Source organism: Gouania willdenowi, chromosome 4 (assembly GCF_900634775.1).
Source record: "Gouania willdenowi chromosome 4, fGouWil2.1, whole genome shotgun sequence".
Classification (NCBI taxonomy): Eukaryota; Metazoa; Chordata; class Actinopteri; order Blenniiformes; family Gobiesocidae; genus Gouania; species Gouania willdenowi.
This window is the reverse complement of record NC_041047.1, coordinates 19712718-19732899: the sequence shown is the minus strand read 5'-3', so window position 1 is coordinate 19732899 and position 20182 is coordinate 19712718. Positions and strand designations below refer to the sequence as shown.

The window sequence follows — 20182 nt, the reverse complement described above, 5'->3', positions numbered from 1 at the left end:
AACATCAGCGTGCAATAAGTCACCAGTGTCTGTGCAAATGCAACATCTGTAAATGTAACAGCTTGAAAGGGAATTGAGAGGATGTCTATGTACATGTAAAAATCTTAGTACATGCTTGTGTGAGTTCATGGATATGAGCCAAAGACAATAAGTGACAGTGCTGCTCAGTTTCTTGGTTTACAGCCACAAAAGCTTTTTACTTAAACGCTATGAGAGGAGAGAAAAATCTTGCCTTGTGTACCTTTTTAAAAAAAAAAAGTGCAGTCATTAGCTGAAAAGCCATATATTGCATGGAATTTGAACAAGGTACTTGCAAAATGGAAATATCTATGTATTCAATATGAGGTAAGCATATCTTCCCTCTGACCTGAATATTCTGTTTACACGTGCATAAACACTAAACAGTAAGTACAGAAGATTATACAAATACATTTGCCTTACATTGCCTATAAGTTAAAATGCAATATTTTCTGTAACTGAATGCCTGACTGTTATAGATATTTAGGTTTCATATAGTCTTACGAACTGTGTATCTTCAGTGAATACAAGTAAGCAAAATGACTCCATCAAATAATTTTCTGGTACAATACAGCTGCACCTCCCTAATAGAAAAAAAAAATGGTGTTTATAGTGAATTTATTTGTTATTATTTCAGCCCAGAAGGCAGATACAGCTCAATTTATTCTCAATAGGGCCAGATAAAAAAATTAAAAAAAATTCTACAATTTACTATAAACATGTAGTATTTGATGTGAATAATCTGCAACAAAAACTAACAAATTCAATGCAAACTATTTCTGGTGACCAGATTGAATGCTCAGACGGCCCTGATTTGGCCCCCAAGCCTTAAGTTTGGAAAGCTGTTAATCCCTGTGGCTTTAGTTTTGTGTAGCTTGTGAGCATTTTGCTTGTTCCGTATAATTGTTTAGCATTTGTGCCAATTTTTCTTAGCGTTTCCTTTATATTTCCTCAGAGTTGTGTCACCATAGTATATTTGTCATTTTGGGGACCATTTGTAATTTCTAGAACTAATGTTTCCCTTCACAACCACGCAGTACAATTGTGTATCCCTTATTAGAAATCACTGCTATAGATAAATGTATGTCATCAACTCAGGCTCTCATACACCCACAAATTTCTCTAGATAGTTTGAATCAGAGCTGCTCACTGCATCAGTGTGTCACAGCTGCTACAAACGGCTAAAAGGCTGAGGGTGTGTGTGTGTCCGAGCAGATTAGACTCTAATTTGACTGGAGGAGTAAATGTGTGGGTGTCCGAGTGTTGGCCCTACAATGGCCACCTTTACGTGGGAGCTTTAATTCCTCTTTAAAGCAGAATAAAATTTAATTCCTCTTTAACCTGACCTTGTAAACACTTAATTCCTAATGCTAATTTAATTCCGAATTAAACTTAATTCCGAATTAGGTGGCTGGTTTACTCTGTTTTTAATTCCGAACTAAATAATTCCTCATTCTTGTAAACAGTCAACAACACTTAATTTTGCTTTAAGTTAATTCCGGTTGTTTTGCGCATGTGCGACTTGCGGCGATGACGTGCCGTGTGACGATATAATCCAACATGACAGCCCGGAATAGAGCCGACACTATTTAATAAGAGCCTTAAAAGACATGGATATAATAAAACAAGTGGATGGACGGATTGATAAATATGCAGACATTAACACGGACACATGGACTTATCACACACACGGAGATGAGCAAATGGAACGGCTTCACCTGATGGGTGATACTAAGACCGTAGACGGAGTAAATGCGTCCCCATACTGCTGCACAGGCTTTAATATCACCAAGTTTATCATTGTAGTGGTTGTTAGAGCTTCTACCTTTACCAGGGAGTAACTATTTATTCCTGGTTGTTGCTTTCCGGAGTTTTACTAGGCTTTATTTACCGGTAAATAGTTCACATCTCTTTCGCTCCGTGGACCAAAGTGGGTTATTGTCAGGCTGTTGCTTCTAAACTACAATCAAAATAAAGGTGAAGTTCTCATGTGGTCTTCTGTGTTTTTAGAGCCGACAATAAAAGGTTTGTTGAGTGTTTCTCCTGATCGATATGTTATACGTCACGTTCGCCCCCTGTCCAATCAGAGCCTTCCCAACCCCCACACCTAAAGCGGAATTATCTAAAGTCGAAAAAAACGGTTTTCCGGTTAAATTAAAACACTTTAATTACAAATGATATAATTCAGAATAACTATTTTCGAATTAAAAAAAAAAAACATCCTGTAACTGTTGCCATTGTAATTGTGTCCAGTGTGTACCTTCCCTCTGGCCATGAGTAAGCTGGGCCAGGCTCTTCCTTTCAGTAAACGGACTGATTAATCACATGATAGAGCAAAAATATTTAGCAATAACAGCACTACATATGCACTAACACTACAAAACGGTCAATTTGTGGTTTCTCCGCATTTGTATAACTCAGCAGACAAGAGGTGTGTCCTTTTTAAGTGGATCTGAATTTTCATTCTTCACTGTATAAATCATTAAAAAGCTATAATTAAACATTGCCTTGGCGGAAATCTCATTGACTGTGGGTGGAGAAAGTCTCTTCCTGGTTCCAACCCTAACTCTAACTCTTTATTAGACTCCAAGGTCAGAGCAGCAGGACTAGAGACACATGAAGACTGATGTTGTGTTGCCTGAATCCATTCAACTGCAAATGTAGCTTCTCTCTCTGCTGTTTGGCAGAAAAGATAAAGAAGGGAATAACAAAGATCTATTTAAATTCATGTTCATTGTGTTTCATTCAATAGTCCTCTTTATGTTTAGTTATGTAAAGTGAAAACGTCTCCAGAATGCAAGCGACGGCACATTTTACTCAGTAGGATACAATAGCAGCCATGGTCCGCCTGTGTTTCCCTTTGTGTTTGTACGTGTGCGTTTACTTTACTCAGGTTTAATTAAGGGTTTTATCTCATTAGTATTTCAGGCACAAGGTTGACTACTAACTGTAGATAACTATAATGGTGGAGAGGTCAATGAAAACACACTGAGGTTCAGTGCTGGTCTTATCTGTCAGACTGGTCCAATCATTCCTCCTCCTTTAGGTGTTGGTAGTCCACCTTCTTATTACTGTTATTCTCCCCTATGTTTGTGTAGGAGTTAATGTGTGTGTAAGGGACTTATGTGCTATCTGTGCTTTTCTCTGTTTACTGGGGTTGGGAAATTTAATTACATGAGCATTATCAATCCGATCGATTATTGTATGAGACCAATTAACTTAATAATCTTGTAATACGTGAGTGTTGACGCTAATAATATTTTCGTTTAAAACGAGATGAATTTCTTTGATATTCATTAGTTCAATTTGTCTGCTGAATCTTTGTTAAAGATGGTAACATTTTTCTTCCTGCTCCGAATGAAAACACATCTGTACAACAGTGTAAACAAAACACCTGGCGATTAATATCTGGTACAAATAATGAGTTGCGATGGATGGGGCAACAAGGGTCCTGTGTGTTTTTCTTAGTGTTTGGTAATGGATAGCCTAATTTAAAGGGCGTGGGAACATTGAGCAGATGCTTTCCAGGAAACAGTGTTAAAGGAAACAATAGCAACAATGTGAGACTGAGGTCAGGTGGACAAAATAAACCAATTGTGAGGCACTTGATTTATATTAAGATTCAAAATTTGGTGCAATTTGTTTATTTTAGTTTTTTGTTTTTTTTAATACTTTTTATTGAATTTTACACTAATGACATGACAATAATGAATAATAACAATACAAATAATGACAGTCAAACAGATAACACAACACCCCCCTCCCTCCCCCAGACAGTCAACACAATTAAAGAGCACAAAATTACAGAGGTAATAATAAAAATAATTACAGTTTGAAGCGGCATGTAAAGAAATAAAGCAAAAATAAAGAATAATGAAAATAATAATAATGATGATAAACTGTTAGCCTAGAGAGTGCAAATATATTTCCAGCCCATATATGTACATTTTAGGGTAACCAGTCATCAGAACCATCATGTAAAGGTCATTGGAAGGGACTTCCACTTAGGGAAGTCTCCTCCCTTGAGAAGCAAATTCTTCAGGTCTGCAGGTAAATAATCTAGAAAAGGTGTCCAGATCTTTAGAAACAGATCATCTTTCCCCTTTAAGACAGCCTGTAATCTTTCATGAGGGAAGGTGCCAAAAACCTCTCTGTACCAAAGGGTGACACTCGGTGGAGAATCTCTAATCCAATTGTGCAAAATGCATTTCCGGGCAATTACAAGGAGCTTCTCAAGCAGTTTGTAAGTTTATTTTAGATGAACGAGAGTAAAGCCATCATGACTGAAATAAAGTAAATAAATTCTTTCCAGAATTTGAAAGACTAGATTTGAGCAAAAGTGATTATTTCTAGCAATGTGCACGTTTCAGGCAGCACCAGCCCTGACCAAAACGCATTTATTAAACTAGCTTTACAAAATAAAATACAAATCTAATAAACTATAAGTTCTCAAGTTTTAGCATGTGGGATCACACCAGTGTTTTGCAACCTTTGGGTGGGGACCCTATGTGGGGTCTTTTTGAATTTCTTCATTTCTGAAAAATTAGAATAGATTTTTGAAACTTATTTATTTATTTTTTTAAATGAAAACTACAGAGTCTTAAACAGCTGTATTCTATACTTTTACTTTGTCAAATATAAATCTAGTTCAACTAAAATGCAGCAAAAGAAATATCTGAGCTGGCACAACTTGTCACTAATCCTGGCTTCTCTGTATTTGTAATACAGTATAACAAACTAAAAAAAATCCAAAAAAGGCTGGATTACACAATTGTAAAGTTAGCCTACGCCAATGTTATTATAATGAATGCTATATTTCCTGTTATTGTTTACTTATTCAGACAATTCATTTTTAATTATTTGTGGCTATATCTGTTGAGTTTTCCATTACTGGCCTAGAGAGAGCAGCCAGCACCCACTCATCAGACAGAGAAGGGTAAAAGGACCATTTTAAGTCATTATCTCCACCAAGGAGGTAATGTTTTTGCTGGTGCTTTATTAATTAATTAATTAGTTTGTTTGTCTTTGAACAGACTAACTCAAAGACTATGACATTTTCAGGAAATATCCAAAATGAGATAAGGAACACGTAATTATATTTTGGAGGGGATCAATATACTGATTCAGCATATGTTTAAAAAAAAATCAATGATTCCCTATGTTCGGCTCTTTCAGTTGGTTCAACAGCACCTCCTGCTGGTGACTTTGCACCTTTAACGTGTGAATGATTACAGTACCATATGATCAGGATCACCGTTTCATATTTAGAGAGGTTTACATTCTTTAAGTGCTCTCGTTGCTATAGCTGTGTTTGTGACTTTATATTTGTTGATTTGCGATATAAATTATATTGGGTTTATTTTTATTTATTTTTTAAATGAAAGAAATTTGCATTGATTATTTAAAGAAAACGGGGAACGTGAATATTTTCATTCTGACTGCAGGTGTTAAACAGTTTTTACTGAAACACGCTTTTAACAGAAGATGGGATGTCCTTTGTCACACACGCGCACACACACACACCACACACCACACGCACACACACACACACTGCAGTAGCAGTATTGAACATCTCGTCGTTTCCTGCTTAAGGGTAACTCACCTGAACAAAGAGACGCCTGCTCAATGGGCGCTTAGATCTCATGTATAATCATTACCAGTCCGATGACACATAATTATGTGCATATAATTACCTTAACTGCTTTCTGGCATCGCACTCCTCTGCACCACACACACACACACACACACACACACACACACACACACACACACACACACACACACACACACACACACACACACACACACACACACACACGCAGCGTACCGCCCCGCCCCTGTAGCCAATCAGAGGCATCCTTAGGGTCACCGGACATTCCATAAATGGCTTTTTAGGGCAAGGTAGACGGGTGATGAATCTCTTTAGTTATTTTTTTATTTAATATGAAGTGGATTCCCCCTCATTCTGATGTGTTCATAGTGTTTGGTAAAGACTAGAGCGTGCACAGAGCTCCAGGTGTCCTATGCGCACACGTTACTTTGTGGCTGTGCTTCACACATCGGTTCCTTCTTACCCCCCGATCCGATCCGATCTCTGCTCTGCGCTGACCGGCTTCTACCTTTAGTCCACCGAGGACCAGATACCTGCTGGGAGTCCGACAGTTTTAGACACGAAAATATGGTCATGGTGAGTAGATGTATAATATTCTGGAGGCTGGGTTTCTTTATCATAACTGTTCATTATTTTCTTCCTGATTTTGTTTTCATAGTGCAAGTAAAGTATATGGACCGAGTAACACTTTTTACAGCACCTTTATATCTTTCTGGCATACTCTGCGTATTTAGGAATGCGCTGCTTTGGAAAGGTGTGCGCTGGTGTGTGCGTTTTACGTTGTGAATTAAATACATGTACACATTTAAGAACAGACAACACTTTATTCTCTTAATTTTCTTTTTTCAGATTTTCTTTCATAGTCATGATTTATTTATTTATGAATTCTTCATTGTATGCGTAAACGTCTGCACGCGGCGCAAGGTATGAAGGCTTACAGACTGTGATACACGCACAACAAATGTTCGTGCATGTGCACAGCATCACCTCAGCAGCGATTGATCGCTTTGCTGGGATTCAGACTCGAGTCTTTTCTCAGCCAACGCAGGCTGAGGCTGGCGTGCGCCGTCAGAGGCTCGGAGCCAGCCAGAGAGCGAAGGTGTTAACACCGGGAGGGAGGGAGGGAGGGTGAGGACCAGGGGCTGACGGACAAGCCGTGAAGCCAATCAGAGCATCTCATGAGTTTGTGAGGTGGGGAGTGGGCGGGCTCTGACCTTCCAGCTGAGCGAGTGACTGGGCGGGTGGTTACAGGGAGGATGGAGAGAGAGAGAGCCTTTGCTGCATCCCATCTCTCATCCAGACTCCACATCATCCTCATCCACCTCTGAACGTCTCTGGAAGGAGGCGATGCTCCTCTGCTTCGCTCTGCCAAACGCTGAGGTAGGAAGAGCAGGAGAGACTGAGTGAAAAGAAGAGGAAAAACCACTAGAAGACAGAACTAAGAGTTAAAGAAAGCAGGGACATTTTCTCCTCTGAGGCGCTGCAGCCCCTGGTGTGTGAAGGGAGAGTGAACGTGAACAGCAGCCGGCATCTCCCAAATGGAGTGGAATGGGTTTAAGATGGTAAGACATCCTATACCTACAGACCCTCATTACATTACACACCAATGCACGTTTCCAACCAGTGAGAGTTTACAGCTGCTTGAGTGGGTTTAGTTGTACATTTACCGTATCTCACATGTTCTCCTGCACTCTTCCTACACAGGCAGGGCTGAACTATTAGCTGTGCAGAATATTAAGTTCCTCTTCCATTGGGGGGGGCTACAGAGGGAGGGGGCTCAGCTGTGGAGACTGGTGGGAAGGATGAGCAGTGGAGAATGACTGAGCCAGTTATCATGCTAATGGAAACTCTGTCGGAAGACAGTGGAGAAACTGATGGGTTAACGTAGAGCTCCAGGTGTGGACCCCCCCCACCCCCACCTTTGCACCAATGTGAAATATTCTGCAGCAGAGTTAGGTTGAATTTTGTTAACAAAACAATGCATTTTTTGGATCAAGGGGATTGGGGTGGACTATTAAAATTCATGTCTGCGGAGTAAAGCATGTATGTGGTCGTGTCATCCCTAATTCTGCTCTGTGTGCTCAGTCCTAGAGTGTGTAGACCATGTGCTCCATGGAGGGAGACGGAGTAGGTGTGTTGGAGTTGTGCGCATGCTTGAATTACAATGAGAATGTGCATTGTCTCAGCCTCAAGTTTTGTGCTGGAGAAAAAGGAGATGCATGCATGTTTATTGATAATAAATCAGTTTGGCTTATTAGGGAGACTTACCTTACAAATACATCAACTCATCACATCTGTGATAATCAGAGCAGGCATATGACAGGAATTTAGAAACTAACCAAGCACTATTTTTTTTTTTTTCTTCCTGTTCTTTCACTTTTCTTCTGTAATATTGAGCAGTTTTTCATTCCTCATGCATCATCATCTTGACTATAAAATCAATACCATTAGTCTGCATCCTGAATGCAGTTGCAGTGCTCTCCTCATCTGCAAAGTTGCCTAACTGCTCTTCATTATGTATGATTTCAGCTAGGCATTTGGTTTTAGATGTGGTCATCTATAACTCACGGCCTGTGGGGTTCGATAAATAAACTCTTCTGACTGTACAATGAGCTGATTGGAGACACACTGTTGGGAAGCTGCAGAAAGCGAATGTGCGTTATGAGTACCCACACGCAGAGCATTGAAGAGATGAAAAGATGAGGAGAAAGCGACGGAAGGGAGGGAGCCGTTCGAATACTCATCAGCACATTGAAGGTAGTAGATGAGTGTGTGCTCGCCTCCTGATGCGAGCCAGTGGGAGACCTGATGGAGAGACAGGGCATCATATTCACGCACACACACAGATGCACACAAGTATGCAGTGGCTCTATTAGCCTCAGGCAGAACACCATGAGCTCCAAGGTTACACATCAGTGCTAATAGGGTGGTTGTGCAAGGAATTATTCACCAGAGTTCACCGACCATGTGCTTAGAGTTTAAACATAACTGAGCATCAGAGAATATTAGGAGCATGATAGATACCCAGGAATTAGGTAATTATGGCTTTTAAAAAGCACCAGAGCTGATCTATAGGAATTAAACTAGTTCAAAACAGAAGAAGTTATCAAATGACGAACAACCATATTTCCACGAGTTGATTTACATGACAGCCAGGGCTGTGTTTTGCATGCATGCGTTATTGGATCTGTTTGGTATTTGAGTGGATGTGCATATCAGAGCGTTGAGTGATGCTCGTCAAGATGCAGAGTGACATGGTTAACTTGAACCTGATTAAACACAAGCAAGTACACAGAGTGAAAGCTGGAGAGCACAGAGAGGAGCAGCTGCTTCCTATTCCTCTATAAAACATTTACCATCATAAGATCCACCTCCGTATTATTTACTAGACGGTTCATATCGATTCCATAATCAGGTTCTCCTTGATTTGCAGGATGCTTTACATAATGAAATTATTCTCTGTGTTGTATTAATGTAAACTGATTGGCAAGCGCACAAATATGAATATTACAGCATCCATCCATCCATTTTCCATTTTCAGGGTCACAGGGGTCTACTGGTGCCTATCGCCAGCTGGCATTAGTGCTAGATGGGGACACGCGCCAGTCCATCGCAGTACAGATGAATATCTTGCTGACCACCGCCCCCAAAAAAACCCCACCTTTCTTATATGTAAATATAAATATTAGACTAAATAATTGTCATCTTTTGAGGACTTAACCAGCTAATGTGCACACGCCATTGATTTTTGTGCACTGCTTACATATTTATTAAGGAAAAAGAAAATCTTTACGTTGGTTTGCTTGCTTGAACTATGTGTGTTGTGCAGATCTATAACCAAAAAAATCAGTTTCTACCTTAATGAAATGCTATGCTACAAAAATACTCATTCAATGTCTAACATAGTTCACATTGTCTAGTTTAAGCTGTGCTCTGTTTCTCAGCATGTATTAATATCATATAAAACATGTTTGTCATGTAGACAAACTAGCAAGGAGAAGGCTTTTAGTCTTCAATGGGCCTTTTTATAGTTTATATTTTTACTACTTTTACACTTCCTCATACTCAAAGCGATTCATTGAAAGAGATTTTTTTCTCAAACTGGGAAATCAATTATTAGCTTTGGGAAGATGACAAAACATGATCATTGATCCTATTGGTGGTTTAAATCTTCTGTGCATCAACAGTACACTGAAAATTTTAAACATTTGGATCAACTTATATGAATTGTTTCAATATTTTAACGTTTAAATTAGTTCTTTGAAATTAAGCTAGAAGATGAACACAATTGATATCATTGACATATTAGATCTCAAATAAACTTAAAGTTTTCACTTCTTCCAACTCAATTTTTCTAACGTAAAAGTTGAATATGTCTCCTTTCTAAGCTGATACTATCTTCTTACCATTGAACACCCAGAGAGTAAACAAGTGTAGCAATATATCACCACTTAAAGTGGGATTAATTCAAGTAAATATACGTAAAAATTAAATAAATACAAAGGAACAACAAAGGCATCCATATCAATCTGTAGCACTCTTGTCACTTAAAAGCAGAGTATAGCCTATGTAGTCTCATCCATATATTGTTTTGCATATTTTTCCCACTAATTCCAGTGCTTAACAAGATCTGCATCTGTTTCCATAACCATAAGCTACCACTCCGCTTTGTAGTAACCTTAAAATTAAATTTTAGCATGCTTCAACACTAAAATGACAATTTTAGTTATCAAGTTGGCAGAAAACTTAAAAACACAAAATCAGATTTTTTGAATCCCAATTACAGATTCACTGAAATGGGAATAGCAGGTTGTAGACTGCCTTCACTAAAGCATAAATCTGAATGAAACGCACTCAGAACTTTGAGTTACTTCAACAAGTGCTGAAATACAATTTCTAAAATGACTGTTACCAAGTGTGCTCGGTACACTTTATCTTCTCTTCTACCCACTATATCGAGCCTACGTTGGACATTTTCATCCTATTACCCATCCAAACCATTTAAAGATACAGGGATAGTTCCATGTTACACGCTTGAAAACGAATAAGCCTTGAAATTGACCTCAGGAGTAAATGTATATGCCTGTCCATGTCTACTTCTTTATGTTCGCCGTACATTGTCGACTCTCCTTGAAATACTTTCCTCTGCAGAGTTTACCAGCTAGGCTAGGCTTTACTGCTCAGGCTTTACTGTGTGTGTAGAAGCTGATTGTATGAATAAATCTTATTCATTTTCTTAGTTTAAAGTCTGTGGTAAGTCGCCGTTCTCAATACAACATTTGTTGCAAAGTCAAGATGTTCACAGTTTTTGAGATGACACCCCTAAAGTGCATACTGGTAGCTTGTTTTTCCACTTACATTTGAAGGAAAAGGATTTGCCATTGCATTGCTTTATTTCCTGTGAGCCCCTCACACGTCACAACGATACGCTGGTGATACAGCATCGGTATAAATATTGCAAAATATTTTGTTATAATGTCTTTCCCACTTTCCTTTAAACAAAGACGGGATGGAAGCAGTTAATGAGCCTAAAGCCTGTTTGAATAAGAAGCTGCTGTTACAATCTCTGTCCCAATTAGCACGCTTTGGTCTTTAAATATTCCTTTTGTGTGATGCCTAAATACACATGAAGACTCACAAAGTGGTCACGTTGAAAATTTAATGGGCTTCACAGTGATTTCTTTCATTTATTTAAAATGTTTTTTAAAAAGCTGGGAATCTGGGAGGCATGGTGAGGCTTTCTGCCGTGAAGGGAGCAGCGTTCACATATACAAACCTAATTCCTTTGGCAGCAGCTCAAACAGCTACAGACAGACACATTATCAGCTGGGGAGTGTTAGCGCCTCAGCCCACTAGCAAACACAGGACCGAGCCCTTGTTGTGCGTCGTTGCTTCAGAGAATAAATATCCCGATTGAAAATACAGTGGGAGGAAGAAGACATTACTGTGTGTGTGGTTCTTTGTTCTGACAAAACTACAGAAGGAACGACGAACGCGGCTTTCTGAGCTACTTTAACGCTCATTTCTTCTCCGTCCGCTCTTTCCTTCGTCTTTTCTTATAGTCTCTCGCCCTCTTTATACCCACCTCTTTCTCTCATCCTCCACTGTACCCTGTGTTTTGGTATTCGTACAGATGTTTGGATTTGACTGGCAGTTTCTCCTGAGACTGTGCACAAGCGGCTGGCTCTTCTCATCTGCATTTTGCATCCAAGGGAAAAAAAAAAGGGAACAAAAATTGTCGGAAAGCATCGCGCGCGCGTGTGTGTGTGTGTGTGTGAGTGTGTGTGTGTGTGAGTGCAAGTGAAAGCACGCTGCCTGTTGTTTGGCTTTTGCAGCTTAGGCAGCCCCGCTGCTGTTGCCGTCTGATGTTTTTAAGGACATTTCAAGGTCATGCTTTTGACAGGCTTCGCTGCCTCTGACATATTAAACATTTATGCTTTTCTGTAGCCAAATACATTATTGATTGAACATGCAACTGAACATGATACAAAATGGCACCATTTTGCTTGGTAATACACATATTAGAGCCTACAAACAGAAACCATTGTAGCATCCTTGAGACTGATTGGCATCAGTAGTAATTTAAAGAGTAACTAAACCCCTGCTTTCTGCTGAGTTGCCACTAGGAGGGACATTTTTTAAAAAAATTATTGATTATGGGCGTTACTCCTGTAGCAGTAAGACACGCCCAGCTACTTTCAGTGGCCGCCCCCTCCCCTTCGTCCCCGCACACACGGAATCAAAACCCATCACAACTGCTGGCTAATGAGCTAAACATAAGCGGGTCCGACAGTGCGGACACTTTTGCCACAGAGAGGTCATTTGAGGTGGCGGACTTTTCGCAACCTACGTCAATCCAACCTACACGCTTCAGTTTGCAAGAAGGCAGGTGTCAGGTTTTATAGGAGAGGCGGGGCCAACAGTTAAAGTGATGACGCAAGGGTTAAGGGGTCAAGAGCTTACCATTCAACCAATAGCAAAATTCAATTGCAATAGCTGGCGTTCAACACTTAGTGGCCAGTATATCGGACATTTTACAGCTAAATACGCCAAATTCAAATACTTTTACTAAAATATGAAGAGTGGGACTAGGATCAATCAACAGAACTACTTGATATTCTCATATATTCAGCAGAAAAAAGTTGGTTTGGGGTGTACTTAATCTTTAAAGAGTAACTAAACCCCTGTTTTCTGCTGACCTGTCACTAGGAGGGAAATTCAAAAACTGCCTTCATTATAGGCTTTACTCCTGACACGCCCACTCACAACGCACAGTAACATCTGTGATCAAATACACACACACACACACACACACAATACCCACGTGAAGCTGGACCCACGCACACACAACACTACACATACTATCACTGGCGTTCCAGCCTCTGTTCATGGCTCAGCAGAGGCTGAAACGCTGCTTGCGCACACACGCAGGAAGACGCACACACGCAACAAGAACGTCTGCGCACGCGCAGAGACAGACGGGAATACACACAAGATGTCTGTAAATATACAAACCTCGATAAACCCTCTGATTAGTGCAGAATCTGGTCTTTATAGTTCTTCATTGGAACTGTCAATCAAGGCTCACTGAGGGCTGTGATTGGAAGAAGCCCTCCTCCCTCCTCTCAGCTTTTATAGGAGGGGCGGGGTCAACAGTGAAAGTTGATAACGCAGAGGAATCTTAAAGAATCCGTTTCAGCCAATAGCAAAATGCACTTGTAATAGCTGGCGTTCAACCCTTAGAGGTCAGTATATCTGACAATTTACAACTAAATACACAAAATTAAAATACTTTTACTAAAATTTTAAAAGTTGGAGTAGGATCAATCAACAGCACTACTTAATACCCAAATACATATGTATTCAGCAGGAAAAAGTGGGTTTGGGGTTTAGTTACTCTTTAAAGCAAACATGGGAACCAAAAATCAGAATCATTCCTCATTGAGAAAAACAGGAGACACTAGGATGTAGGAGTAATGAAACAGTTGTGAAACTTGACTCCCCCATTTTATTAATTATAGTCAAATGCCACTTAAAGTGCTTCCACCAAAACAAACATGAACAGTAATCTAAATGAATGTGGAAATCTGTTTTGTCAATAAACAAATACTCTTTACTGTTTGACTGAATTTAATCCTTAACATTTTTGCCCACAAGTATACCCTGTAACTGTTGTTGTGATAATGTGCTAAACCAAACGCAGTATTGTAAAATATCCCATGGGCCAGTTCTTTGTTAGCTGGGCTGTACAATGTGCACAGCGTGGAATCCGCAGTGATTTGATAACTAAAGATTTGCTCAGATCTAGTCTTGTCATTGTTGAAGTGTGGACAATTGTATATTCCCTGACCTACGTCTGTCCTCTGATGGCTAATGTTTTTGTCAATTCATGGACGTGTTTTAGGGGAAAAATAGGTATAAAAGGCAAAGAATTTTGGACAAACAGCCGTATATCAAATTCATCTTTTTTGAGGACCCATAGTCAGGAAAGGCAAACCTTTTCTGTTGTTTTACAAATAAAACCACCCAACTGCAGTTTCCTAGTGTCTCTCTTAATGATAATACAGTCCCATGTTTCTGTTTATATTTCTGTTCTTGGATCACTTAATCATCAGTCCATGTAGTATAAACATGGTTTACAGTCTTTTGCCATGTCAAACCGGTAGTGTGACGACCAATACTCTTACACCACATTTTAAGAAACATTGTGTCCATTTTACATCCTTCTGCACTTCAGATTGTAAAACACAATGACCTGAGTGCAGGAGCCACAATAGGCAAATGAGATCATAAAATATATGAAGCCGAAAAACTATATGTAGATAAGGCTATTCATAATTTGTAAACAGGAAATGGAGGTCGAGAGGATGGATAATCTATTTTGTAATTTGTAAAATTTTAGGCTTGAATCGCCTTGACATGGCAAAAGAGACTTAGCATTGGAATTAGCCTACATTGATATGAGAAGGCAAAATGCACTGTATCGAGAGTGTCACTAAAGCAAGTCGATTTATCACATTCACCTCTTTTCTCTCGCCCTTAGAACTGTTTTCCTAGGAAAGAAAAAAGAAAACTAAATGGAAATAAAGGCCGAGCTAATGTTTATCACACACCAGCAGCAGACATGATCAGTGCCTGTCAATTTAGTATTGGGTGTTGGGAGCAAAAAAATGAAATAAATAATAGATACTGGAATAAGATTGATGTGTTCTTTTTGTTCGACGTATAGCTTTCTGGCACCTGCTGTTTTAAATGAAAGGCTGTTGCAGAGTTTTTCTAATGGCAAACAGCCCCCACTTTCTATATGTTTTCTCTCTGCCATACGCCACCGTATATGATCAGAGATAGTCTCCTGTGGGCATTTTCAATTACTCTGCACTGTTTCAGCAGTAGGGGGATTAATCTGCTCGTTTGAATGCACGCCACACTTAATGGTTTAGCTAGTGTGCCGCAGGCCTCATCTGTTAGCTGTGCTGCTATACATACAAAGGGTATTGTCTCACTCTCCTCTCTTCCTGCTGCAGAAGAAGCCATTTTCTGATTGCACCACTCTCACATCAAGTTACCCTTTGATTTGGTTTTTTTTAGGCAAAATTGACAAATCAAATTCATGAGTGACAGTGCAATCGTAACAATTAAGACGTTCGTAGACTTTGAAAATCAATTAGTGTCTCCAATTATGAGACATTTAGGTGAGGGACATTTTCAAGACATAAATCTATGTATATTACCTATATTCTTTAGTAGTAATAACTATAACATCCTCAAAATCCATATGTAGCTTTAAGTTTTGCTCAATGAAACTCATTAGGGCGGATGATGGACGGCTGTCCTTTCCTTGTAGCTATTAGATCGGAGCTCTAGCTCTCAGCAGAATCGGTAATCAAATTAGTGAGGCATGCACACACACACACACACACACACACACTAACAAACATGCACATTGTCCAAAGGCTGTGGAATAATTTCTGGAGTTGAACGGTCATGTAATGTAGCTCTTTGCCCTTGCTGCAAGGATGTCGCACATACAAGCATGTGTGCTATCACTTACACACACACTGCAGAATGAATGCAGAAAGCTTCTATTCCCAGCATAATGGCAGAAGAGGCACGCTCAAAATATATGTAACCACCACTTGCTGGCTATGTCTGCGATGCTACTGATGGGGGAAATGATGATTAGATTAGGAAAAAGCTCTTTCCGCCTCTCCTTCCAGTAGAAATGTTGCCATCTGACTATGTTCATTGCAGACTACGTTGAGGTTTCCTTATCGACTCGTCGGCTAGCGTATTAAACAAGCTTTTTTAAACCAGTTAAATTCAAGCACAAACTATTCTACTCCAAAACGATGCTTTTAATAATACTGTATTTATTTTCTCAATATCTCTGCTGAACGTCAAAGTATCTCTCCAGTGAGTTACACTAAAAAGAAACCAATGACCACTGGAATAATTGTGGCATTAAAAATAATTTCTTTAGTTTAAAGCACTGAACAACAAACATTTGAGCAATTAACAGTCCAAGATGCCAACATGCTGAAGCAATATTATTTAACAATCACATTAAACAGTGGTAACTCTACAAAAGGGAATAAAATACAATACAGATATAAAATACAATAAAGAATAAATCCATCAGCAGAATTAGAGTTAAAGGTAGGTAGGCGATTTTTGAAAGCTAGCATGATTTTGAATGTAGCTTTTCTGATTCCGATTCTCAATTTAGATTTCTGTTCTGAACGATTCTCGATTCCGATTCTTTGAGTTATGCAGGTGAACAGGTCACAGATTTCACAGGATAATTTCTTAATTTGAAAAAGCCTTTACACAGGCCATTTTTTTTTAAATTCACTTAGTTGATGCAGTTTAATTTGGTTGCTGAACTGTAACTCCGGTAATCAATTCCAAAGGTCCCCAACTGTAACTGTAAAAGTGAAACTTGCTGAAATAACATTACAAACAAGTTGTCAGCAGTCTAAAAAACAAAGAGCTACAGGTAGATGTGAAACTAAATAAAACAAACAAACCCTGAAACAGTCATGTGACAAATCACTCAACAGTTCTTGTTGAGAAAGATTATTATTATTTTGGATACAGTGGAAATAGAAACAATAAAAATAATTATATTGTGAACCTGTTTATATTATAGGGAACATATTATATACAAATATGTAATTGGAATCCAAAGCCACAAAAAAACACCACTTTAAAAAGAAAATAGACTAATAAAAGACCTCTTTACAGTTATTTGGGTCATTCTGCGCTTGCGCGTCTTGCGGCGATGACGCGCTGGTGACGACATAATCCAAGATGGCGGCGACCCGGACTACAGCCGACACTATTTAATAAGAGCCTTAAAAGACATGGATATAATGAAAAGAGTGGATGGACAGAGGCATAAACATGCAGACTTTCACACGGACACACACGGACTTATTAAACACACACGGACCTCGGTAAACGGAACAGGCTTCATCGATTGGCTGGCACTAGGACCCAGAGGCGGAGTAAATGCGTCCTTGTACTGCATTCACAGGCTGTAATATCATCAGTTTATCATTTTACTTGTTGTTAGAGCTACTGTCTTTACCAGGGAGCAAATATTTATTCATGGCGATTGTTTTACGGAGTTTTACTGGGCTTTTTACTGGTGATTAGTTCATATCTCCCTTCTGCTCCGCGGTCCAAACTGAAACCGTAGCCAGACACACACACACACACACACACCCACACGCTGCAGTTATACAAACCCCATGTAAACAAACAAAGCAAGCCGCGGAAACAAACTAGTGCAGACATTTAGGAATAAAAAAAAAAGAATCGAAATGCAAACATCTTCGTAACGGTTCTGGAACTGGACGTTTGGAACCGGTTCCTTTTTGGAACCTACCCTAGCTTTAAGTTCTCAAAAATAATAACATATTCAGGCCTCACATTGAGCATTAAACAGGAAACAGGGAGATGGAGAAAGAGCTAAAAGTGAGATATTCTCCTTTTTCCAAAAACAAAGTAGTGAAGCTTTGAGTAATCATACAAACAAAGAATCGTAGGTACATACATTCACAGTAGATTTAAAAATACCTTCTACGCACTCACTTTTAATCTCTCACACACTCACTCTCATACTTTTTTACATGTGCACACACATGAACACGTACCTACACACACAGCTCGGACCGTCATCTCTTCAATTAGCTGAGTTATCTATAGATAAACCATCTGTGTCATAAAATCATTACATTGTTCTAAAAAAACAATGACACGCCGATGTTAGCTTGTAAGTTGCGCCGTCTTTGCTAATGTCAGGTGAAACACAAAGGCTGATGTCCAGGTTCTCTTCAATGAGTTCCTGCTTTGACCTCCGATTGAATTCTAGTATTAAAGTTTTATGTTGTGCAGTTTGCATAAAGCCTTTGTAAAACATTTATTTTTCAGATGTAACATTTCTCTCTAGCTGTCTCACTCACTCACTTCAAAAATGCTCCTGCATTTTTCATCTGTTGTTTTGATGCGTATGTAAAGCATATACATGGTCTACGTTGCACTTTAAAGTTATTACGTTACTAGAAAATTGACAGAAAAATGACTTACTTTGTTTTTGCAGCCGACTAGAATGTTGTCAACGTTTACATGCCGACATCCTTACTCTCTAGTCTTCTCCATATAAGTTCTGTGCTGTATTTCTTTGTGATCGTATAACTGCAGGCTGTTTATACCTGCTCAACAGTCATTTATGTCTTCTAGCCTTGAATACATTTTAATTAGGACTCCTGTTGTGACTTATTCTAAAAATCAAGTTCAGTCAGAAAACTGCAAAACTTTTTTTTTCTCCAGGGTTCTTTAAGCAGAAATACTGCAAGCTTTGTGTGTGAGTGTGCAGTTGTTTATAGCTGCTTACAAAAGAAAGCCATTGTAAAATTGCTATTTCTGACCTGACATGAGCGGTTGGGCACAGTTACTGAGACACTACCGTCGGGAAGTTGAGTTGAGTGAATTTTTGTGCAGCTTTTCAAGTGTTTGTTCATGTTTGCATAAAGTTGTCTTTGTGTGGGTTGCTGAAGATAGAAAGCAGCTTCACTACAAAAGGTTGGTTGGTTTCACAGGTGCACAACCATCCTCACCTGCCAGCTACTTGTAGGGGTGGTGTCCTTGCTCGTGACACATAGTGCTGACTCTGTAGCATCAGCACTGCTGTGTTATCCGCTTTCACATCCTCAGTCTAGCAAAAATCACCTTTAGCTCAACACCAAAGGGCGGCACTGCACGAAAACACCAGCAGTAGCCTAGAACAGTGGTTCTCAACCTTTTCAGCTCGTGACCCCCACAATAAAGGTCCCAGAGATTGGGGACCCCCAACACAGACATGCACAATGAAGAATAGTCATGTAGACAGGGCCATCTATAAAGGGGAGAGGTTTTTAGGGCTCATCCATAAAGTCAGCAAAATGATGGTCCATTGTTCTATGAATCTGTGATAACCACATTTATTTTTTGAATAATATCCACTGTTATCCAGCAAGTTTAGTATTATTTTAGGTCTAAATCCTTGTTTTAATCAGAAATGGTGGACAAAGTGGTGGTGAAATGAGATTTTAAAAAGAAGTTGGTTAAATGTTGCAAATTAGAGTGGACTGAAAAAGTGGTAAAAAGGGTTCAAGTTGTCAATATTGGCCTAAAAGTGGCAGAAATGGGGAAAGGAGTGTTGGGGTAATGTAATCTAAAAAGTAGGAACACTTAGTTTAAACTGGCAAGTAATGAGCAGAAAAAAATCTTGAATGTGGTTAAATTGGCAAAAAATAAGCATGAAATATGGTGAAAAGATGTTAAAAGTGACAATAATGTCACAAAATATGCAACATTATTTGGGAAAAGTAATGAAAAGGGCTGAAGTGCTGAAAATGCCTTGAAAGGAAAAAAAAATTTGCAGAAAAGGCATTGAAATTTGTAGCAAAAATTCATGAAAAGGAGCAAAATGGGTTAAAATATGGCAAGTTTGGTGTAGATGCAGAAAAATGGTAAAAAAAATTAAGCAAAAATGGGCTCAAATTGTTAGTTTTTTTTAAGGCATCTGGCATCCTCCTCCCAGTGTCTCACGACCCCAATTGGAGTCCTGAACCCAAGGTTGAGAACCCCTGGCCTAGAGTACCTTAAGGTTCACTTTTCATTGCCACAGGACAACAGTGAGCTCATCAATTTAACAATCACATGAAGGACAATAACCTTTAACTTCATAAAGATCATTCTTTCATTGTAACTGAGATTAGAGTTGACATTGAGAAGCTGATGAGATGTTTGGCTTTTATCCACCTAACCAAGGTTACTGAATTAGCTGTACATGTTAAACAATTTAATATACACCCTAAATGTTTGACTATGTTTTTGTTAAATTGAAAGATAGATGAAGGAATGTGAAAATAGTTTAACTTTGATACTCATTGTACTCGCTAAGGGCCTCAACTCACCTTTGATTACTTCCATCCATCACAAGCAGAAACTGGCAGCAACCCCCAGTGGAGACATTTCACTGATTTGCCTGAGCTGGAAGCCAGCAGC

At 39.2% G+C, this 20182-nt stretch overlaps 1 protein-coding gene across 4 annotated transcripts in view; it reads left to right on the top strand.

The window, feature by feature from the left end:
• The window catches only part of elavl4 (ELAV like neuron-specific RNA binding protein 4), a 106876-nt gene that overhangs the window by 11934 nt on the left and 74760 nt on the right, over positions 1–20182 (top strand). The window contains exon 1 of one of the 4 annotated variants that reach the window (XM_028443640.1): positions 6885–7191. The exons of the other annotated variants lie outside the window; for them this stretch is intronic. Within the exon in view, the coding sequence (XP_028299441.1) occupies positions 7168–7191 (24 nt within the window). The 5' untranslated portion in view covers positions 6885–7167. Of the gene's footprint in view, positions 1–6884; positions 7192–20182 lie in introns of those variants that run through there. 4 annotated transcript variants of the gene reach the window in all.